The sequence below is a fragment of the Melanerpes formicivorus genome, unplaced genomic scaffold (assembly GCF_026170545.1).
Source record: "Melanerpes formicivorus ecotype bairdi unplaced genomic scaffold, bMelFor1.0.p_v2 SCAF_23, whole genome shotgun sequence".
NCBI lineage: Eukaryota > Metazoa > Chordata > Aves > Piciformes > Picidae > Melanerpes > Melanerpes formicivorus.
The window spans coordinates 10216595-10241134 of record NW_027142375.1 but is presented as its reverse complement, the minus strand read 5'-3'; the positions used below and the strand labels follow the sequence as shown (position 1 = coordinate 10241134).

At 41.9% G+C, this 24540-nt stretch overlaps 1 protein-coding gene across 1 annotated transcript; it reads left to right on the top strand.

Annotated features, from left to right (window-relative positions):
* Positions 1–217: 217 nt before the first annotated feature.
* LRRC72 (leucine rich repeat containing 72) lies at positions 218–23440 on the top strand. Its single transcript, XM_068152403.1, has 9 exons — positions 218–456; positions 1990–2085; positions 5741–5810; positions 10196–10277; positions 10601–10714; positions 15715–15804; positions 17805–17969; positions 20591–20618; positions 23072–23440. Exons 1-9 carry the CDS (start codon positions 218–220, stop codon positions 23232–23234), a joined length of 1047 nt encoding a protein of 348 aa, XP_068008504.1. The 3' UTR covers positions 23235–23440.
* The last annotated feature ends 1100 nt before the right edge of the window (positions 23441–24540 follow it).

Here is a 24540-nt window from a genome sequence, read left to right as displayed (position 1 = left end):
GGGACACCCAGAGCCCTTCTTCCTGAGCCCCAGCTCTCCGGAAAAGCGACCCTCGCTTGCCATCGACCTTCTTCCCCTACGGGAAGCCCGGCCTTGATGGCCGCCCAGCTTCGGGCTGCCGTTTCGGTGTTCGCGTGGCACCCACGGCCAGGCCACCCTCTGACACCCCCGCAGCTCGCGCCCCGTGCCCGCGGCCGCCTACGAACGGGACCCTAAAATGGCGGCGGCCGCCAGCACCGGTGGACAGGTGAGCGGAGCGGCGGCCTCTCCCCTCACCCCGCCCCGGCGCTCCGCCAGCTCCCGCACCGCTCTGCTGGCGCCCGGCGCCCGCCACCGCTCTGAACCCCGGCCGCCCCTTGCGCGGCCCCTCGCAGCTCGCCCGCCCCCGCAGCGCCCCCGGCCCAGCCCCACAGGCGGGCGGCGCCGGCCTCGCCCCCTCGCTCTGCCGGGCTGGGGGTGGGAAGGAGAGGGGAAGGCACGGCACTGAGGACCGAGTGAAGGCGTGCTGAGGTCCTCCCGCGGCGGCAGTAGGAGCTAACCTCCCCCGCTCGCCCTGGCAGAGCGCGTCTGTCCCGGGGCCTGGGCTCCCTCGAGAGAACCGCCCGCAGCCCCTGCGGGACAGCCTCCCCTTCTTGGAAGGATTTGGGAGAACCCCCACACCTGACCTCTGCGGGGGCTGACAGAGGAGCTCTCAGGGTGGGGGGAGGATAATAGAATCATAGAATCAATAAGGTTGGAAAAGACCTCAGAGATCATCAAGTCCAACCTGTCACCCAGCACCTCATGACCACTAAACCATGGCCTCAAGCGCCGCGTACAATCCCTTTTTGAGCACCTCCAGGGATGATGAAATCTCACATCATGGGGCTTGAGAAACACAGGGCTTGGAGCACAGTCTTCTTGACTGTCGAGATCAGAATCTGGCTCTCTGTTCTCTGCAGTGGATGTTCATTCCCCATTGGCATGGCAGGCACCCCTATGCCTTCAGCATTTCCAGAGATGGGTGTCAGCACACTTGGGGTTGTTGCTCGCCTGCTTTGCTCCACTTCTTGTGCCATCTGCAGATTTTTTTCTGTATAGAAAGAAAAATATGGCCATTTGTGCCAGGTTTGGCTGGGACCAAATGGCTGTTGGCCATATCAAGTTCCTGCGCAAGTGGCCACCCACCTCACATCAGCTATGTGAAATAAGGGGTTCATGCACACTGCAAGTCCCACAAGCTCCTTTCTTCATCCATTTGGAAAGAGTCACAAGTACAGCATGTTTGCAAGCGTGCTCACAGTTATTTCATGTATATTAAGTGTGCCCAGAACATGATGGAGTGGTGGTGCAACCAGTACAGGCCGCTCTAGATGTGCCTGTCAGTGCTCCCAAGCCATTTCGTATTTGCAAAGTTACATATTTTATATGTTTTAAATAATAGTGATCTTAATGATGTTGGGCATAGTAACTCATACATTAAAAGTGTTATTTGTTTGATAGACATTTCTTATCAACCACTAGTGAGATCCATAATCATGTTACTAGTATTCATTGCTTCTACAAATTGCAGCACATCAGTAATGCACTCTGCCAATCAAAATTGTGTCTACATTTTTCAACATTAAACATGCAAGCACAAATGTCTGGGTGTATAATTTTCAAATGTGTGCATGGAGTAAAATTGTATGGAGTAAAGTTGCAGCTCTCTTGCACTGGGCTGGTTGACCTGACTGAGGAGCCCCATTCTCCAGACAACATACTTTACTTTTTCACTCCATGCCTATGCATTATGATTCTCTACAGGAAAAGTAGTGTAACATAATTTTTGTAGTACTTTTATCAAGTTTAAAATAGAGACTGCTAATTTAACACCTCTTTATCTTTCTTAAGACTCTGTTGCTCTGTTACAGTTTGCAAGGTTCTGTGATGCATAGATTTTGTTGTGCATATTAATTTGGACACTTGAATATGCATATGTCAAGATGTAATGAATTTATAATTATTCAGCATATGTACTGTTCACTGTCAGGCAATAGAAAAACAGCTGAAGATCTGTGGCTTTAAGAGGAATGTGGATGTCTTAGTGTTGTATCTGGCTGGACAGTAAGTAAAATGTTTCTTGGTTTGGCTGTTGGTAAAAGTAGAGCACACGGTAATGTATTGAATACTCTCTGAACATCATTTTTATGTGAAATATCAGTAAATCATATTTATCTGTAGTTCATACATGTTAACAGAAATACACTCAGTTAACAGCTTCAGCCCTTGATGTGCAGTCCTGCTCCGGCAACCCAGAATGGTTCCAGGATCTGTAAGTTATCAAAGTTGCGCATGAACTTCTACCATAGGAGCTGAGAAGTGAGGCTTAATGGACTGATCTCTGCCTAACTGGCTTGTGAAGCTGGGTGGGAAGAGTATCAAGGTGGTAAATAAAAAAAATGTAGGATCTGCCCAGTCTTAAGAGCTGCCAAAGTTCTGACCTCCCTGAAGAAATCTCATGTTTTTAACAGTGAAACTCACTGGCAGCATCTTTGAAATTACCTGTGTCTCTGCTAGTAAGAGCTGAAGGGTGGGCAGGGCAACGTGGAGTAAAAGAGCACTTGTTTGGGTCTGGCAGTACTGATCAGAAAACTGATCTCTGAGAGCTTCATGAAACACTTAAGATGTAGGGCAGATGAGGAGAACAAATCATGCTAAGTGAAGGAAGGCAAAGCTTTCATGAACTTGTGGGTGATCTAGGCTGATAGAGGTGTATGTTGTAGGATGAAAATGCTGAGAGGCTACCATAGAAAGATGGTATGTGACAGGGCATACTTCAAAGTTTTTGGAAAGCATACTTTGAATTTCTGGCCAGGGCATAATTCCAAGTGTTACATACCTGTCTGCAGCCTCACAACTGCATTTACTGTTTGTACAGCTGATATCACATATAAAGATCTAGTGAAGTTTAATACCTCCAGAGACAAGGTTCTCAAGGTCTATAGGTCCTGTGGATGAAAAAAAACAAAATGAAGGTCTCAGAGGATTTCACTGTTGTCTAGCCTGGATTTAGTGGAAATCAGACGGTCTTGAAAATCTGTGTGCCCACTCATATCCCTAAATTCCATAGCACATCTCCTAATTTACACCAAGAAAATGTTCAGCTCTTTGTGAAAAGAAAATGTAAACCATATAGTCACTGTCAAAATTATGAAAATGTGTGTTGTAAAAATAAGGAAACATTCATAAAATCTAAGGGAGGAATTTAAATACTGAGAAAGTTACAAGATGCATAAGTCTATTTTCTAAACAATACAGGAAAATTATCACGGGCATGTGTAAAAGAATTAAGATTGTATATACAGTCTTTACAGACACATTGTCTGATTTTTAAATACTCAGATGTGTGCCCTCACTGGCTTTGAAGTATTTTTTTTGGTTTGGAATAAAAAGAAATGTTCAGATGGCAGATACAGGAGTGATATGGCTTTTCATGAAACCGTGTTGAGAAAGATGATGCAAGCTGGCTTCTTTGATGACTGGAGAGAAGGGAATTCTTTGTATTCTATACAAGTTTATATAAGCCTTCAATCTCAGCCAGTCTCAGTATCAGATCATGCCTCCTTAACTGTTGGTCTGACATAATTTTCTGCTGGTTCAAATAAGAAAATGAAGAAAAAATAAAGGTAAAGTCAATCAAATAAGAGGGAACGAGTTTGTATTCTTAAACCACTACTGTTGAAGTGACATGAAAGAAAGTGTACTTTTGGACACGAAAACTGTCATCCTAGGAAAACTGATTAACTTAGCAGTAGGTAGGAAAAGAGTGCTGCAGGCCAAGGAGGATCAGTTCATAAGAGACAAGCTAAGTCTAGAAGGCATACAGACAGGGCCAAGCTCTTTTAAAATGTTAGAGGAATTAAGCTCTACCTGGGGCAAATTAAATGCTTTAATACCAGAAAAGGAAAAAAATAGGCAAAACAAAACAAAAAACCAAAACAGATCAAGACTTGGAGATAATCAAGATGAGGCTGTTACTACCAAGCAAGTAGAGCCAGTTAAAATGTAAATCTGTAAGCTAGGTATAGAATGGCAGTGACAAAGAACATGAGGGAAATTTTGGCTTTGCTGCCTGAAATATAGTTCAAAAGTATGCAGGTAGAACTATACAGAGGAATTGGACAGTAGCCCTGTAAGAGCTCTCAGTGTCCTGCCAACATTCATCTGCTTGTGCTTGCTGCTTGTAGTGATGTATTTTCTGGTTACTTGTGACAATGGACACGAAAATACGTACTTGCAGGGCTTGATTTTGGGGATTATTTGAAAAAGCCAAAAAGCAAGTTTAACAAAGTAGCAGCATGGGATAATAGTATCATAGTATCATAGTATCATTCAGGGTTGGAAGGGACCACAAGGATCATCTAGTTCCAACCCCCCTGCCATGGGCAGGGACACCCCACACTAGATCAGGCTGGCCAGAGCCTCATCCAGCCTGGGCTTAAACACCTCCAGGGACGGGGCCTCGACCACCTCCCCGGACAACCCATTCCAGGGTTTCACCACTCTCATGGTGAAGAACCTCCTCCTCACATCTAGCCTGAATCTCCCCACCTCCAGCTTCATTCCATAATCTAGCTTCATTCCATAATCTAGATGATTTTCAGAAATGCAGGAGAATAAAAGGACAGCACCTCAGGGTTTGATCTTGGCAGACTTTCTTTTCGAATACAAGATCAGAAAAGGTGCCCACTCAACCCCTTTGTCTGTATTTGTGTCTGTCAAAGGAAAACAAAAGCTAGTCTTCACAGCTGGAAGACAAGTAAATCATTTTAGGCTGATAGCGTGAGGTTAATCTTTATCAATCCTTTTAGGTCCTTCTGAAATACTGTCCCTAGTCTTGCAACATGTAGAGATCCACAAGGAATGCTTTATTATGTCAATTAAAATTTCTCACGTAGAGGCCATCTGCAGTTATTCTAGTGGAAATCAAGAACGTTTATTTCATGCAATGAAAAATAAGGAGGAACAATTAGTGAAAATTACTTGGCAGCTCACTGATGCTCTCTGGTTAGCAGGTAATTTGCTATCTGTAGTACCGTGGAAAGCTCAAAGTGCTAGACACACATTAAATAAAAAATCTCCCAGCATTTAGGAGATGGTTCCAGCTTTAGTGGGTGAGCACTTTGATCTAAAACAAGACTGCTGAAGAATATGAGTAAATACTAAGTTTGTATGAGGACAGGAGAGAACAGGGATGAAAAAATGGACAAGAAAATGCACACTATGCACTGATACAAACAATAATAAGAAATGTCCATTGATGTGCTTGGTGTCTGACTTCTGTTGGCTTCTCTGGCACCGTAGCTGGACAATCCATGCTGCACCTTCAAAGCAATTTTCTCTTTAGGTCTGTTTGTGTTGCCAGGATGCCAAACTTCTCTTCTTGTATTCTAAGCAGGATTTCTGCAAACTGCACAATACATACGGGGCTCATACTTCCTGGGAAAATAAATGCTGTTGTGGGGGGGAAAATAATATCAATTTATCACTTGGTTTATTCCCATTTCTGTACCACCTGTTGCTTTGTTCCATTTTTGGTTGCATAGAATGCTTGCGCTGCCTGTCTTAATGTTGTTTTTTTGCATCTTTCTCTGCTGTGCTTTTTACACCAATGTGGCTTTTTAGTGCTTGTATCACATTCTTGAAAAAAAAAATGTATAAAGTGATTATGCACCATTAATGTTAAGATATTTGTTACTCTTTTTTTTCCTTCCACCAGAGAACTGAGAAGTGTCCCAAGTCTATCGCAGTTTCGTAGGTTAAGGTATTTGTGGATTAACAACAATAAGGTAATAATATATTCCTTTAAAGAGCAGAACAATACATCTATACTCCCTGATTATTATTCCATCATTTTTGTAACATAAGGTATTATATAATTGTCAAGCTAGTAAGTTGGTTTTGATTTCCAGATGAATTTTGGAAAACAGTGTTTTGGTTTACGTTACACAGTGTAAGCAGGTACGTTTGCCTTTAGATTCACACCACATTTATAAGTCCCGTGTAGTTAAGAAACAGGTTTTGTGCTACCATAACAATGAAAGAAAGGATGAATATATTTAGAACCGAGCTATTGGCAAAATTGCCTGGTAGCATACTGACAGCTGAAGTCTGGGATTGTGGTTTCCATTATAACTCACTGCAAGTATGCCCTGCCCACTAGAGTGGGCAGCTCTTGGAACTGGACCAAGCAGTGATATGGCTGTATGGTTGTGATATGGCTGTAAGGTATTCTTATGCCGACTTCTGGGCTTCTGTTACAGTTTCATGTTTCAGGAAAGAACTGGACTGCAGGAAATGGGTAGCTTATGTTTTTATTCCCTTGCAAACAGGCATAGTTTATTTCCTTGTAGGCGGGTGGTTGAGGCGAGACTCACTTTTGCCTTCATACACACAATAGTGAAGTAGAACTCATTAACAGTGCTTCTCACTGTGCACAGCAAATACAACTGCAATGCTAGAGCTGATGGGGTACCTTCTGCCTCTCTGCAGGCCATTGTGTTCAAGATATGAAGGATTTCCAGGTGAATCATTAGAGTTTGACAGTGGGTCACATGAATTTCTCTCATTTCCAGTGCACTGCGTAGTCATAAATCAGTTACACAAACCATGTGCCTTACTTTCTGCTTCTGTGCAAATCTCCATTGTCATGTTTATTATAGGAAGGATGTTGACTTGCTGGAACGTGTCCAGAGAAGGGCAACAAAGCTGGTGAGGGGTTTGGAACACAAGCCCTATGAGGAGAGGCTGAGGGAGCTGGGGCTGCTTAGCCTGGAGAAGAGGAGACTCAGGGGTGACCTTTTTGCTCTCTTACAACTACCTTAAGGGAGGTTGTAGACAGGCGGAGGTTGGTCTGTTGGAGATTGGTCCCAGGCAACCAGCACCAGAACAAGAGGACATAGTCTCAAGCTGTGCCAGAGAAGTTCAGGCTGGAGGTTAGGAAGAAGTTCTACACAGAGAGAGTGATTGCCCATTGGAATGGGCTGCCCAGGGAGATGGTGGAGTCACCATCATTGGAGGTGTTCAGGAGGAGACTTGACAGGGTGCTTGGTTGCATGGTTTAGTTGACTAGGTGGTGGTGGATGATGGGTTGGACGTGATCATCTTGAAGGTCTCTTCTAACCTGGTCTATTCTATTCTATTCTATTCTGTTCTGTTCTGATCTATTCTATTCTATTCTATTCTATTCTATTCTATTCTATTCTATTCTATTCTATTCTATTCTATTCTATTCTATTCTATTCTATATCCTGTAGGGGTTTAAGACAATGCTGTCAAAATCTCTGGACACAACAGTTCCCAGCCAAGTCTAAACACATTCTGTCTTACACAAAATCAACTTACTTGACAGGAGAACTGTCTGATTTAGAAATCTCCAAATACATAGCCAACCATTATTAAACATTTGAATTCATTCCAAACCTTCAATATTAGCCTTCACTGACAATGTGAAAGTAAAAAAAAGTAATAAACCCCAGAAACTTTTAACATGCTTTAAAATAACTTGCTGTAGAGTCATTTATATGACTTTCACAATGAGCCCAGGTTCTTAACAGAATTATTTGCTCAAGTAAATAAGTAGCTCTGTGAGCAGCAGAAAGATACAATAAATTATATTCCATGTCACTTAGGAGCACATGTGTATGTGCTGCCCCAGGCTAACATCAATTATAAAGCATCTTAAGCCATCATAAGTGAAAGACCTGTGCTTATCCAGCTATTTTCAAAAAGAGTAAAAATGTGGCTACATTAAAAGGTTGAACTAAAATCACAGGTATTGTGAGGCTTTCTCTTGTGTTTCTAAAGGCCACTAAAGAAAACTAAGAAATAGCCTGATGAACTAAGCAGAACTGATCTTGCTAACCATAAAAGAGAAATAAATCTGATTTTGCAGAGATCTCACTCTCCTATCTAAGAAGTAAAAAAGACTGTTCTTCTCTTGTTCTATATAACATTTATGGAAATGCAGGTTTTTTATATAACCTGAGTGGAGAAGCCACTCAGTAGCTTTCAAGGAGAGGTAGAACAGAGAACGGAACGGAACGGAACGGAACAGAATAGAATAGAATAGAATAGAATAGAATAGAATAGAATAGAATAGACCAGGTTGGAAGAGACCTTCAAGATCATCACATCCAACCCATCAACCAATCCAACCCACCTAATCACAGTATCACAGTATCACAGTATTAGTAATCAACTAAACCATGCAACCAAGCACCCCATCAAGTCTCCTCCTGACCACCTCCAGTGATGGTGACTCCACCACCTCCCCAGGCAGCACATTCCAATGGGCAATCACTCTCTCTCTCTGTAGAACTTCTTCCTAACATCCAGCCTAAACTTCTCCTGGCACAGCCTGAGACTGTGTCCTCTTGTTCTTGTTAGTACCAGCTAAATGCTGTAATAGGAGGAGCATATTTTCCTGAACTCACAACAAAGATTTTTTTCCATTAATTTAAAAATGCATCACAATCATTTTATCATAAAAAAGTAAATTTCAGATGGTCCTTAACCCCCCACATTTTTTCATGCAGAGATAAATGTCTCTATATCCAGTATGTGTCAGCTTCAAACTACATAAGAATAGAATTTTTCAATGTGTAGAATATTGCTGTTTTCTCTGAACCAGGTAGTCCTGAGGTGAAGCAAGACTTAGAGAATGGTACAATTTTGAAGTTTTGTTTCTCAGAGGATTTCAGAGCACTTTAGGAATGGAAAAACCTCTGTCTTATTCTCCTTTCAGCTTTCACATACTGTTAATATGCAGAGCAAAGCACATCTGTTTCAAAATCCATGGTGCAATTCAAGGACTGGAATAATTCCCCCACTAACAAATTACTCTGCATCACAGAAATCAAAGTAGTGTCAGGAATAAAATTCTGTTTGTTTGGTTTACATTTAAGCTGTAGGGTAAATACTTAGGTACCATTAGTACTCCCAGTTCTCAGCTACTGTAATGATCAGCTTGGTATCCCACAGCACAGACATTGCCTTGCACTGAAATCAGGCAAGATGAGATTTCACAGTATCACAGTATCGCTAAGGTTGGAAGAGACCTCAAAGATCATGGAGTCCAACCTGTCACCACAGACCTCATCACTAGACCATGGCACCAAGTGCCATGTCCAGTCCCCTCTTGAACACCTCCAGGGATGGTGACTCCACCACCTCCCTGGGCAGTCCATTCCAATGATGAATGACTCTCTCAGTGAAGAACTTTCTCCTCACCTTGAGCCTAAACTTCCCCTGGCACAGCTTGAGACTGTGTCCCCTTGTTCTGGTGCTGGTTGCCTGGGAGAAGAGACCAACCCCCTCCTGGCTACAACCATCCTTCAGGTAGTTGTAGAGGGCAATGAGGTCACCCCTGAGCCTCCTCTTCTCCAGGCTAAACAATCCCAGCTCCCTCAGCCTCTCCTCACAGGGTTTGTGCTCAAGGCCTCATTGCCCTTCTCTGGACACATTCAAGTGTTTCGATATCCTTCTTAAACTGAGAGGCCCAGAACTGGACACAGTACTCAAGGTGCAGCCTAACCAATGCAGAGTACAGAGGCACAATGACTTCCCTGCTCCTGCTGGCCACACTATTCCTAATGCAGGCCAGGATGCCATTGGCCTTCTTGGCCACCTGGGCACACTGCTGGTTCATAGGGACTGAAGATAGATGGTTATTGGGAAATACATCCATACAACATTTCTCCTCCTGTAATTGTAATTGATTCTGTAAATCTGATTAAATGTCATTTTGGGAAATTTAGGACAATTATGTGCTCTTTGGACCTGCTGGTGAAGAAATAATTTTAAAACTAGGTGTTGTTTTCATTCCAATGGTATATTTCAGAAATATTCTTAAATCAACAGAGAATTATTAGATCCTACAAGGGTGTCCTCACAATTAAAAAGATTGCAAATGTGAACAGGAGAAAAAATATGAAGACCAGTAATTCAGTAAAATCTGTTTCCAAATACAAATGTGTAGTTCAAATAATTAGGGTAAGGCTGTACTACTTGCATTTGATGTGGAATTAACATTTCTGATGAAGGTTCTGCTGTCAAGGAATCCTTACACCAGAAGTCTTAAATATAAGAATCTACCTGTAGTGTTCAGGAAGCTGTGTTTATGCTTTTCCAAAGTTAGACTCACATATAACAGTCTTCCTAACTCTAATTTCAGATTCCAGATTTAACTTTTTTGAGCAAGAACTACTGTTTGACTGAGCTCTATCTCCACAATAACAAACTGACAGATATCTCAGGTACCATTCTTTGCTGCTTAGAATGCTGAGCAGAGGCTATATTTCTTTTTCTGTGTATGGGCACTCAAATGTATAAACCTGGACAGCAACAAGTAACTTAGTAGCTGAAAAGTTGGAAGGAGGGAAGGGAAGAAGGGAAGGAGGGAAGAGAGGGAGGGAGGGATAAAGGGAGGGAAGGAGGGAGGAGGGGAAGCTGTGTGCTAGCAAAAGGCATAGATGTATAACTAGAATGTCAAACTCTGTGTGCAGCATGGCAAAATAATTGCCTAATAAAGGCAGTCAGGTATGGTGAGAATAATTAATTACATTTCATTTTATTTCAGGTGCTCTGAAACACTTACATGTATTACAGATTCTGTTGCTTCACAACAACCAGTTAATATCACTTGACAGAACAGTGAAGGAACTGAAAGGAATTAAAAGCTTGCAGACTCTAAGTAATACCTTTTTTTCTTTTTCTTTCTTTTCTTTTTCAGAACAGCAAGCAGTAGGTTTTTTAATGTTTCTTATCAGGATGTTTCTTGTCTGTTTCCGCATCATTTGCCAATGGCTTTTGAAGCTAATTATCCATTTCAACTAAATTTGACAGAAGAAAGAGCTCTCTAAGACATGAAAATTCCACAGAGAGTACCTCAACTAAGAAAAAAACCTGCCAAATTATTTCAGAAGTTAACTCTTTCTGCTGGCTAGCCAGTCTCCTGGATGTGTACCTTGGAGGCAGTCAAAGCAGCTTACTGCTGCTTTTTTTGTAGGAACATGAGAGTGCAGTGAGATTGTCATAGAGGTGGAGTCATGAAATAGGTGTTACTGCTATTGAGGGTGGGAGTGACAGGTTACAGAACCCAAATTCCTGCCTTGTTAGTTCTGTTGCCCATAGAACTTACTTTCTGCATCTTTTTTTGGGCAGGCTGTGAATCACTTAGAGTCTAAGAGTAGCTATAGCTTAGACATTATAACAGTATCTGCTAAGTATTATACTTTTTGATACACAGCCTGGAAATTGAAGTAGTATGGGCTCTAAAATTTCAAATTAAATTATACAAGACAGAGTTGGCACCAATAAGTTTGAAAGTAAGAAGTAGCCTCCAGGGAAAGTAGGAGTATGTGCTATTAACCTCTTGAAGGTGAAAAATATAAGCAGTCTTTTTCCATAGTTCCTAAAGGAATGTCATGATAGGTCATGCCAAGCACTCAGTACTTAGACAAAACAGTTAATGGAGGTGAATATAATCAACCCACTTTATCCATTCAGAAAACCAAATGTCTGATTTCAAGAAAGGAAAATATGACTTGAAAAGTACACTTTTAGGTGTACTTAACATTGGGCCAAAACTACAAACCAAATCAAGTGTTTAGGAAGACAACATGACACCCAATGATTGTATTTTTTTTCACTATATGCAAGATGGATGAAGTGGTCCATTTAAGAATGGAGTTGTCTGAAGTGATTATGCAAAGCCCAGACAGAAATCTTATGTATGAATGGTGCAGTCACTTAAATAGGATTTTGTAGCCCTACAAATTAACATAAGGAGCTTCAGCAAACACAAGGAGTTTGTTGTACTTGTTGCAACCATCTGAAGGAAATAAAGATAAATAGGAGGTAGCTAAAATGCTGCTGAGTTATTATGCATGGCAGTCACAAAGACATAGTGAAAACTGGGTGCATGTTGGACTGGCCACCACCATTGAAGTGCAAGTGTTTAAGAGAACTGTCAAGCAATATATAGAACATACCAATCTACCCGGGGGGGGGGGGGGGGGGGGGGGAGGGGGGGGCGGGAGAAGAATTGTTCTTTAGTTCAAAGATATGAGAGTAAATGCTAATGAGTGGAAGAAACATTAAGTTTTCAGTCATTCCTTTTGGGCCTTTTCAGTTGTGAAAACATTGTCAGTGTGCTTGTTTGAAATGAGTTCTCAAATTAACAGAACTCTATGTGCTGTCGTATTTGAAGTAAATCACAGCAGTAAATGAACAGAATAAATTTTCCAAGTCATGTCCTGTATCATATCATACTACTATATCATTTAGATGCCTCCTTGTAATATCAAGAAACGTGCAATGTGTCTAGCTTTGGAAAGGGCTCTGCCTATAACTCACCTTTATAAAACAGGAATTGTTTTGGGAAAGGGGATGTTCTTCTTGTGAGGTAGAGCTTCATTTAAGGTTGGACAGTGCCATTAAAACAAACAAACAAGCAAACTACAAAACCCTTTTCCTAGCTTTCAATAGAGTTTCTGGATGCATGGTAACATTTGATTACTTTGTAGCTCTTGGGGACATTAGAGCCATTAAAATGGGGCAGTCTAAGACGCTGTTATTGTTCACTTCAGAAGCAACACCCAGCTGCCAAAATGTTGCATTTCTCTTCCTTAAGTCTCTCTTCTGATTTTTGGCCACTGCCCTGCACTGGATTTGTAACCTAACACTGATCTTCAGGCATTTAGGGAAAACATTCAGCTTCTGGATTTACTGTCTGGTTGCTCACAACTGCAGCCTTTTGGGAGATATAGAAGGTTTCTTTACAGGCTCACCTTGCTTACATCTCCCTGTTGGAATCCAGGGGGTTTTGTTATGTACTCTGTAAATTGCCTCACCTGATTTATTAACTGCTGCTGATAACATCTTGCTGCTAGACCTCAAAAAACTCTTTTTGGCCTTCACTGTGTTTATACCACAGTAGTTACTGTCTGCCCCATGTGGGATAGGCACACTGCTTTCCTGTACTCCAAATAGAGAAAACAGACAAAACTGTGGAGGAAGAAAGCCTTATCCCTAATTTGTAGAAATAAAATGGCATGACCTTGACAAGAAAATAGATAGCAAAACCAAGAATTGATTCCAGGTGTTCTGTAAATAAGACCATCTTGATCTGTACAATGGTGGGATTTATTGTAAGGATGAGGAGTAGGAAAATTCATATAGTCTAAAGTAAACCAGCAAATGAGTGTCGATGAAGAGGGACATGCTCCAAGTTGCATCCAGCTTCAGAAGTACTTAGTACAAACCCTGAGTTGTGCCTTGGGAAAAAAATCTCCCTTGTTTGTTGGAAAAATATCTCTCTCTTGAATCATCATTCCGTTCCACTACTAAATGTACCTGCTTTTGGAGATCTTTATGAAACCTTTTTCTCTCTCTGGAATGCTATCACATATTTCCGTGACTCAAGAACAGACTTATCAGATTTAGAGCTAAAATGTTTTATGATTAACACTTTCTGGAAAAAATAGCTGTAGACTGCTTTGGTAAAAATGAAACTTTCTTTTGCTGCCACCTTGTGGGCCTCTTACTGCTTCTGGGTACAGGGAATTGTATAAATTTGTTAAAGAATTAAAATATTTCAAGTTCTCCTCTGTGTAGGAGATACCAAATGCCCATTCCAGCCTTATTGCACCCTCAAAATAACTGGTGAAACCCATCAAGCACCAAGCCACAGTATTACAGTATCACTAAGGTTGGAAGAGACCTCGAGGATCATCGAGTCCAACCTGTCACCACAGACCTCATGACTAGACCATGGCACCAAGTGCCACGTCCAATCCCCTCTTGAACACCTCCAGGGATGGTGACTCCACCACCTCCATAGGCAGCACATTCCAATGACGAATGACTCTCTTAGTGAAGAACTTTCTCCTCACCTCCAGCCTAAACTTCCCCTGGCGCAGCTTGAGACTGTGTCCCCTTCTTCTGGTGCTGGTTGCCTGGGAGAAGAGACCAACCCCTTCCCGGCTACAACCACCCTTCAGGTAGTTGTAGAGGGCAATGAGGTCACCCCTGAGCCTCCTCTTCTCCAGGCTAAACAATCCCAGCTCCCTCAGCCTCTCCTCATAGGGCTTGTGCTCAAGGCCTCTCCCCAGCCTTGTTGCCCTTCTCTGGACACATTCAAGTGTCTCAATGTCCTTCCTAAACTGAGGGGCCCAGAACTGGACACAATACTCAAGGTGTGCCCTAACCAATGCAGAGTACAGGGGCACAATGACTTTGCTGCTCCTGCTGGCCACACTATTCCTAATGCCAGCCAGAAGCTCTCTTTGGCAGTCATACTTAACCTTGAAGAACATAAAATGGTATCTTGTAGTTTACAAATCTGTGGAATATTTGAAACTATTTTCTTCTTCTACTATCTCTTACTTGCTTCTGTAATACAATCTTTCCCTCCTTGACTACTAAAGCTTAGAACAGGATTCTTTGTGCTAGAGTGATTATTAGCCACAGCCTTTCCTCAAAAGGAGAAAAGTAGACCAGTATAAACCTTGGCAGAAGTTGTCAAAATTATTAATTTAAGATTTCTTTTTCTCTGTGCTGGTCTGAAGGTAGCAGCCTTCTGATTATTTTTACTGTCTCAGAAGAGCAGCATTTGTGTAAGGAGGATTGATACCTGTCTGTGTTGCAAAGGTTTGGTTATTCAGGTAGTGAACCTGAACATAACTATTTTAGTCAAGTTGCTAACAGGTTTTTGGAGCTTAGTATCATAGTATCATAGTATCAGTCAGGGTTGGAAGGGACCACAAGGATCATCTAGTTCCAACCCCCCTGCTATGGGCAGGGACACCCCACACTAGATCAGGCTGGCCAGAGCCTCATCCAGCCTGGTCTTAAACACCTCCAGGCATGAGGCCTCAACCACCTCCCTGGACAACCCATTCCAGGGCTTCACCACTCTCATGGTGAAGAACTTCTTCCTCACGTCCAGTTTGAATCTCCCCACCTCCAGCTTAATTCCATTCCCCTTAGTCCTATCACTACCTGGGGTCCTGAGAAGTCCCTCCCCAGCCTTCTTGTAGGCCCCCTTCAGATAGTAGTACCTCAAGCCTCAGTGAAGGTCAGTGGGACTGAGGTTCTCTGGAATGTAGGCCCTCTTAAACATTGCATTCTCAAAGTTTCTTGGGTTTTTAAACTCATCATCCATAAAAACATCAGAAGATTGGGTATTTGTATTTTATATTGTGCCTAGGGGATAGAAACTTCCTATCAGCTGTGATAAAGCCTTAGGTGTTGTGAAGCTCTTCCAGCTTTAAGAACTCTTTTTCCTTGTATCTTTAAGTTGTGACACCGAAAATATTACTATTATTTAAAATAGGATTTACCTAAAAAAACCCACAAACATGAGAAAATAAAAAATCTGTCTATCAAAAAATCTATATCTCATGAAAAAATAGAAACAAAAGATTGGAGTGCACAAGGGCATCTGGAGTCAGTTCTTGCCTGTGGTACTTTGCATGCTCTGCAATAAGCCAGTTCTTGCAGTTCATGCCGGGGTGAGTAGTTCTGCATGGGTAAAGAGACTCTGCTTTGTTTGCCCAGCATGAGAGCAATTGAAATTTGATAATACTTTGGCCCCATCTTTAATTTTCTTGCCTTTCTAAACGAGTTGTGTTGCTTTTGCTGGGTTTGGTTTTTGTGCTGTAGTTTGTTTTTATTGTGTATGTTTTGCAGACTTATTCCATAACCCTCTGGCGCAAGACACAGGCTACCGGCTTCATGTGATATATTACCTTCCTTCAGTACAGCTCCTTGACAGGAAGTGTAAGGATTGATTCCTCTTCTCACAAAGCATGAATTGCCTTTGATTTTAATCTGCTTGGAAACAGAAGTGAATTAATCTTGCCTGTTCTTTTGCATGCATTTGTTGAATAACAAAAGACGTAATGAACAGATAGCCCTTTTGTTCCCAAGACTTGTCCCAAGCAAATAGGGTTAGCATGGCATAAACAGTTTACTTTGCCAAAGAGTTTTGATTTCAGTCTTTTTCTTAAGTTGCATATGGCTGAATTGTATCTTGGTGTATCTATTTTTAGGTAAGACAGGTAAAAAACCTGTGCTTAGAAATGTCTGCCTAAATTTGTGCACTCAAAGTGATGTATTCACGTGAGTGACCATGCTTACTTAGATACAAAAAATAGCCTCAGCTATCTAAGCTTTTCTGTACAATATAAATATATATATGCATGTTTCTAGTTGAGGTACATCCTGGCCAAGCTCTCTAATATAAATCTTCATAAATCATCAAGAGATCTCTCACAGTTTGTCTAGTGTAAATTCTACAGAAAAACAGCCAACCAACCACCCCAAGTTGTCCTAAAAATGGCCAGGTGATTAAACAGTCAATCCATAAACATGCCATAGTGGACCCAGGAAACCAGCTCTGCTGATTTTTGTCTCTGGTGTTTGGAGAGCTATGTGATTGGCAAGGGACTGCAAATTACTTGAAAGCCCCGAGTGAGGTGTTGATTCCTGCCCCAGCTCTGCTGTGTAAGGAAGTAATGTGGAAAAGCAATGTCATCATGAAAACCTGCTCCCAGTCCCTAGGAGAATGCCAGAGAAGGCAGCCACAGAACATCTTCAGTTGCTGCCAGACTTCATAGTTCTGTCCTGAAGGAAAGCTGGTGGTTGGGCCACAGCATGTGTCAGGAGTTGATGAGGAACTGCTGGATCTGACCACATAGTCATATCCCTACACACTCATTTTCACTGGTACCTCCAGTCTCTTGGATATTTGGTCTTGTGTTACACCTGTGCTTAGCACATCTGCCAGACTGTTACTAATGATCCTTTTTGACTAGGGAGTGATGACTGAAGCTTAATGTGCTGGAAAATATGTGTTGCATTTACAGCTCTAGAAACACTTCCATGAACCTTCCTGGACTTAATCTCCTAAATACAGTTGTAGTATAATCAGTCCTGGATTAAGGCTTGAGGCATTAATTTGTATCAGGCTGTACCCCGAACTTTTTATTTGTTGAACTATTTCTCAGAATTACAAAGCTTCTTCACCATCTGTGGAACATTACCACAGCATAGCCCTGGCTGCCTGCTTTACTCAAGACATGTGCTCACACTTCTGTTACCTCCAGGCGTGACTACTGCAGTTCCTTTCTAATTGGTCCCCTAGACACCATGGCTTAAAAACTTCCCTAAATTCAAAATGCTTCTGCTGGAGTTACTTGGTCTAAGCCTTTAGCTCACTTCTGTTCCACAGCCAAAGTGCTAGATTAGTATGCAGTTCATGTCATTGAAATCAATAGCCTCTATTTGATTTAGCAGTCTCAAACTCTTTGTTTAAAATTTAAAGCTCTTCTTTTTTTTTTATCCTTAATTAAAATGCAAAGCAGAAAAATCTAAGGCTTTTATTTTCTCTGTAAGTGAGCCCTGGGAATTGAACTGGCCTTGAACAAAGGCTTGGTCTTGCTCGTCGCAGAGAAGCAACCAAATCATTACTGACTTCTCCAGTAGATCTGGTTTAAGAATGATGAAAAGTCTTTCTTTCTAGTTTCTTGGTCTAAAACTTCTGATCCTACTGCACCCACAAGATAAAAATAACTATGGTATTGTAAAGAGCTTCACCCTAAAGCCTTAGACAGTATCACTCCCATGTTCACATTTTGAGTCGTTGTGAATTTACGCAGATTTACACTACTTCTACAAAACTCAGCACACAAAGTGACTCATGTTCTGCATGCAGATAGGTAATAGCAGCCATCTCAGGCAGTAGAAGGAAAAAATATTTTGTATTTGCCTTTTAACAGCAGTTACACAAAGAGAAAGGGAGTCAGCGTTTCATCAGTACAACTCCGAAAGGTCTCGTATTGTGCAGTCAATAGCCTTTGGAAAGAGAATAAACTCGCCCATGAGGACTACAGTGGGGTCTAGCAAATGGACTCAACCAGCCAGAAAACTGATGATGCCCTCAGGTAACTGATAGAAAATGACTTGTTTTACTAATGAGTATAAATACATCAGGAACTCAACCAAATTGCTTCATAAATGACTAGTAATAGCAGCAACATGCAATGAATAGACTAGACGAGGCTAGACTAGACTAGAATAGACCAGGTTGGAAGAGACCTTCAAGATCATCATGTCCAACCTATCATCCAACACCACCCAACCATCTAAACCATGCAACCTAGCACCTTGTCAAGTCTCCTCCTGAACACCTCCAGTGACGGTGACTCCACCACCTCCCCAGGCAGCCCATTCCAATGGGCAATCACTCTCTCTGTGTAAAACTTCCTCCTGACCTCCAGCCTAAACCTCCCCTGGCACAGCCTGAGACTGTGTCCTCTTGTTCTGGTGCTGGTTGCCTGGGAGAAGAGACCAAACTCTGCCTGTTTACAACCCCCCTTCAGGTAGTTGTAGACAGCAATAAGGTCACCCCTGAGTCTTCTCTTCTCCAGGCTAAGCAACCCCAGCTCCCTCAGTCTCTCCTCACAGGGCTTGTGTTCCAAGCCCCTCACCAACTTTGTTGCCCTTCTCTGGACACGCTCCAGCAAGTCAACATCCTGAATGAATCTTTCTGCTGAGAGTATTGTGGCAAATATTAGTTACAGGATTGTCTATAAAAATACCAAGATAGCTGAACAAACTGATCTTTTTTTCCAATGCATGTCGTGTGAATGGCTAAGTTTTACTTTTTGTTTAATTAAAACATCTCAGTAGACTTCTAGGCTCTCAGACAGTGATCAGCATCATAGAGTTTTGATGCCCTCTAGTGCTTTTATAATAATATAATCTCTGAAAGAAAGCATTGCCTTCAAAGTACTGTTTCACTCTATGTATCTTGCCTACTTTTGTAAGCAGATTCCTTTTTTATGCTTTACAAGCTGAAGGTATTTTAATGAGCTCTTATAATCCCATATAAAGTAATTTTTAGAGTTCTTAAAAATTCAGATCTGGAAGACAGCAGGATCCTGGCACAAGCAAGCAGATGAGTACCACCTGGAACCTTATGATTTCTGACATTGCCAATCTAGAACAAACTTTGAAATCCATACAATTTCATCTGCTTTTTTTTTATACGTTTTAAAGATAAGAAAATCACTATTGTGCATAGATCACAGTATCACAGAATCACCAAGGTTGGAAGAGACCTCAAAGATCATCGAGTCCAACCTGGCACCACAGACCTCATGACTAAACCATGGCACCAAGTGCCACATCCAATCCCCTCTTGAACACCTCCAGGGATGGTGACTCCACCACCTCCCTGGGCAGCACATTCCAATGACGAATGACTCTCTTGATGAAGAACTTTCTCCTCACCTCGAGCCTAAACTTCCCCTAGTGCAGCTGGAGACTGTGTCCCCTTGTTCTATGATGACTGAAATGGTAGCATTTTAAATAGTAGTGCAGATGAAGTTTGGAACAGTAATAACTGAATTACTTTTGTGAGTTCTTTTTATGCATATGTCAGAATAGTGAAGCTGAAATCAGTGTCTGTAACAACTGAAAAGGTTTTGAAAAAAAACATAGTTTAATCATATTGGGGAAAATAAAGGACAGCTTAACCCTATGTAACAATTTATTTGGTTTACTGATTTTTGTCAGACGTAGGCATACAATTCACTTCATCTTTACCATGCTATCATTCACTTGTAGAGGCAGTGGCATCATTTTCAGTGAAAGAAATAAAGAAAAGAAAAAAAGCCTGAAAATATAAGTCTGTGGGAAATGGAATACAAGAACCTGTATACAAGGGGCCTGGGGGTACTGATCGACAGCTGCCTAAACATGAGCCAGCAGTGTGCCCAGGTGGCCAAGAGGGCCAATGGCATCCTGGCCTGCATTAGGAATAGTGTGGCCAGCAGGAGCAGGGAAGTCATTGTGCCTCTGTACTCTGCATTGGTTTGGTCACACCTTGAGTACTGTGTCCAGTTCTGGGCCCCTCAGTATAAGAAGGACATTGAAACACTTGAACGTGTCCAGAGAAGGGCAACAAGGCTGGGGAGAGGCCTTGAGCACAAGCCCTATGAGGAGAGGCTGAGGGAGCTGGGATTGTTTAGCCTGGAGAAGAGGAGGCTCAGGGGTGACCTCATTGCTGTCTATAACTACCTGAAAGGTGGTTGTAGCCAGGAAGGGGTTGGTCTCTTCTCCCAGGCAACCAGCACCAGATCGAGGGGACACAGTCTCAAGCTGCACCAGGGGAGGTTTAGACTCGAGGTGAGGAGAAAGTTCTTCACTGAGTGAGTCGTTCATCATTGGAATGTGCTGCCTGGGGAGGTGGTGGAGTCACCATCCCTGGAGGTGTTCAAGAGGAGATTGGACGTGGCACTTGGTGCCATGGTCTAGTCATGAGGTCTGTGTTGATAGGTTGGACTCGATGATCCTCGAGGTCTCTTCCAACCTTAGTGATACTTGATACTGTGATACTGTGAACTACATAAACTTAGAAAACCCCAACAGATACTTTTCCCACAGTCATGTAAGATGATCTTGAGCAGTTTAAATCATCTGCTAGTTGATAATTTGTTCAGGGTCAGCTAATCAAAATAGTGTACAGCTATGATTGTCTTAATGTGCCCTTTTGTTACAGATTTCAAACTTGGAAATCAGACAAATAAGTAAGTACTCTTTTTTTTTATTTAAGCCTTTTTTATCTCTGAAGCTCTTAATTTCCTCTTCTCATGCCTAAAAAAATACCTTAACCAGAGAAAATGTCAAGTGCAAAGGAGCTTTTGACAAATGTCCCATTCTTTTGTGTTTAACATAGTTCCAACTCTGTGCCATTCTGGTGAGATAACCTACCTGGCTGCTGTCTGAAGTTTAATGTGGAAAGGTATTCCCCACATTGGGAATTGGGCATATAAAAATGCGATTGATTTGTAAGATCAAATGCTGATCACTAGAAAAGACACCCTTTGAGTATTAAAGCATCAGAATGGCTGTTCTGTGTTATGGTCCAAACAACTTGCTCCTGACTAGCTGTTCAAAAAGACATATTCTCTGGAAGCTATTATTGACTTACAGAAGGAAACATCTTTAGTCTGAGCTTCATGTTACTTTTACTCTCTTTGATTTCAAAGTCATAGAAATAAAGGCAAAACTTAGCTCTGTTATCTCTGTGTCCAGAGTGAGGCACTATAAAGGCTGCATTTTAATGTGATGACATTTTTAGATGCTGTTTTTGTAAGAGTAAATTTCCCAACTTCAGATTTCAGGCTATTTTATGCTTTCTGGTTTTACCTATGAAAACATTTCAGAGATTTATTAAAGGACATCATAAAGGCCTACATACAATGATACCTTTAACAACGAGATTTTATATAGCTACTCACCTTGAGCACTTTGGCCACGAAAATGATCAGGGGTTTTGGAGCACCTCTGCTACAAAGACAGGCTGAAGGAGCTGGGGGCCTTCAGCCTGGAGAATGCTCAGGGGAGACCTAATAGCAACCTTCCAGTACCTGAAGGGGGCCTACAAGAAGGGTGGAGAGACAGACTGTTTACAAAGGCCTACAGTGATAGGACGAGGGCTTCAAACTAGAGAAGAGTAGATTTAGATTGGATGTTAGAACACATTCTTTACCATGAGGGTAGTGGAACACTGGAACCCAGACCATTCTGTAATTCTGTGAGCACAGCTCCTTGCAATCAAGCTAATTTATGTTTAGAGATTAATTCTTTCCTGCTTTCAGTGATGTTAGGTGTCCTCACTGAAGCAGTGGATGCACAATCCATCTTATTTATGTAGATACTTGGGCTTTGCAAGGTGCCTGAGCATGTGACAAAGTATTTTCCTTGCTGGGGACAGCCACATCGTTTATCTTAGGTGTCTGTTGCTGCATTTATGAAATGAATGATATTGTAGCAGAGTGAAAAGGTTTTCTCTCACAGAGAGATCTTGTCATCTCTGCAGTGAAATGTTGTGTGTCTGCCACTTTTGTCTCCCAGATTGCAGCTGGGGTAGGACGTGTGAACAACACAAGCACAGCATCACAGTATCACAGTATAACTTAGGTTGGAAAGGACCTCAAGGATCATCGAGTCCAACCTATCAACACAGACCCCATGACTAGACCATGGCACCAAGTGGCACGTCCAATCCCCTCTTGAATACCTCCAGGGATGGTGACTCCACCACCTTCCTGGGCAGCCCATTCCAATGACGAATGACTCGCTCGGTGAAGAACTTTCTCCTCACCTCGAGTCTAAACCTCCCCTGGTGCAGCTTGAGACTGTGTCCACTTGTTCTGGTGCTGGTTGCCTGGGAGAAGAGACCAACCCCTTCCTGGCTACAACCACCTTTCAGGTAGTTGTAGAGGGCAATGAGGTCACCCCTGAGCCTCCTCTTCTCCAGGCTAAACAATCCCAGCTCCCTCAGCCTCTCCTCCTAGGGCTTGTGCTCAAGGCCTCTCCCCAGCCTCGTTGCCCTTCTCTGGACACATTCAAGTGTTTCAATGTCCTTCTTAAACTGAGGGGCCCAGAACTGGACACAGTACTCAAGGTGAGGCCTAACCAATGCAGAGTACAGAGGCACAATGACTTCCCTGCTCCTGCTGGCCACACTATTCCTAATGCGGGCCAGGATGCCATTGGCCCTCTTGGCCACCTGGGCACACTGCTGGCAACAGGTTCTGCATTTGGAGCTTAGAGAAGGGTTGTTTGCTTGGTGAAATGAATGTGCATTCACATGAATGGGCATCACATCACTATGAAATCATGAAATTAGTGGCATGGTTTCCATTGCAGCACAGCATTAGAACTATACAATTATAATTAATTTTTGTTTTTTTTTGGGGGGGAAGGAAGCAGTGAAAGCAAGATTTCAAAGTCTACCATAAATGTATTTGAAAGAATTTTTAGCATAATTTTTTTCTTACTATCCTGTGATTCTGACCTTTTCCCACTTTGTTTTGCTTCATTTCATAAAAGGAAACCCTCCAAAATTTAAAACTGTTCCAACCCTGTTACTGTCATTGTGACTTCACTTTCTACACAGAGTGCATGTGCTAAATTAGCTCCAAAGCAGCTCAGAGACGTTCAGATAATCCACATTTCTTTGTTTCCTTTGCAGAGTACCACTTGAGAACCCTGAACATGCTGTTTCAGCAAGGGCAATGACAAGATCTGTAATGGAATTTTCCACTGTTGACTGGAACACAGTAGCCACCTGTCAAGAACGACATTGTGAAAGCAAAGCAGCACCCCATGAGAGGCTGACTGTCCAATTTAGATGAGTGCTTTCTTCCTTAGGAAAAGAATTATTCCTCTCTCTAGAGTGAAGATAAGCCTCTTAACTAAGTTATTATCTCAGTGAAACACATGCACTAAAACATGCATCTCATTAAATGAACTTCCAGCATAATGAGTATTAGTGTAATGTTCCTTTTACCATCAGGTATCTCATATGGAGAATGAAGACATTACAAAACCAAATGCTAAACAGTGGCAATGTTACAATTAAAGTTGCTGGAAATCTAATTCTTAACAGAATTGTGTTACCAGAAATTATTAAAGCTAAACCGCAAGCTAGTTTAAACCAAACAAACACAACCCAAACTAAGGATAAAGGATTTCACTCCTTAGTTTCTGCTGGAGAATTACCAGTGATGTGTCTTCCTCCATCAAAAGAGAGATGATAAAGCAGTGCCTGAGCTTTTCTCATCTCTGAGGGGGTTAAAGTTTCCATCTGCTAATTAGTATGTTGCACAAATGCACTGAAAACTCTTAGTTTTATGAGGATACTCATTTGGTCTCAATGCAGTGGAGCCATAAGCTCTCAAGCATGCTGATACCCAGCTGTTGTCTGTGGCTGCTGGTAGCCTCCAGGATGCAGGCCCCTGCTAAATGGTCCTTCCGGAGAGACAGGACTTGCCATACACAGTGCACTGCCCCAAGATTGCTGACTGCCTTTAATACACTGTTTTATAACCACGTGGGTTGTACAGTGCTGCAGAACTTGACACTTTCAGCTTCTAAAGCCTCTTACCACTAAGGAAGCTAGAGGGACTTGTGCATATAGATGGAAAATAATCAATTTCCTCTCATCCTCCTCCCTCTGTTCTGCCAAACACTTAAAAGTCAATGTTATCTGGTGTTACCAGCTTCTGACAAAGCTCATGGATATAGGAGCCATTTCACAGTCCTGGCAGCTGTAGATTTTACACAGAAAGTTGAATTTAAAAGCTTTTCACAGAAAGCAGACTGCACTTGGAACCTGGGGCTAGACTAAATTAGTAAGCAATGCTGTTTCAGAGTAAATCCAACTGGTTTCAATATTTTGGATCAAATTAGAGGCACAATATTTCTGGCCTGGGATATTTTTCTCCTTTTTTCTTCTTTTGGTTAAAATAGAAAAATTCCAGTGAAGAATTGCTTCAGTTTTCTGCTTAGAGAATGCTGCAACACAATCTTTCACCATAGAAGAATTTTATTACAGAATCTTTTTAAACAACTAATTAAACCTTTTCCCCCCAGAATATAGACTTTAAAATAAAAAATAATGCATTTTATAATCGTTAAAGAATTTTAACATGACTTCTT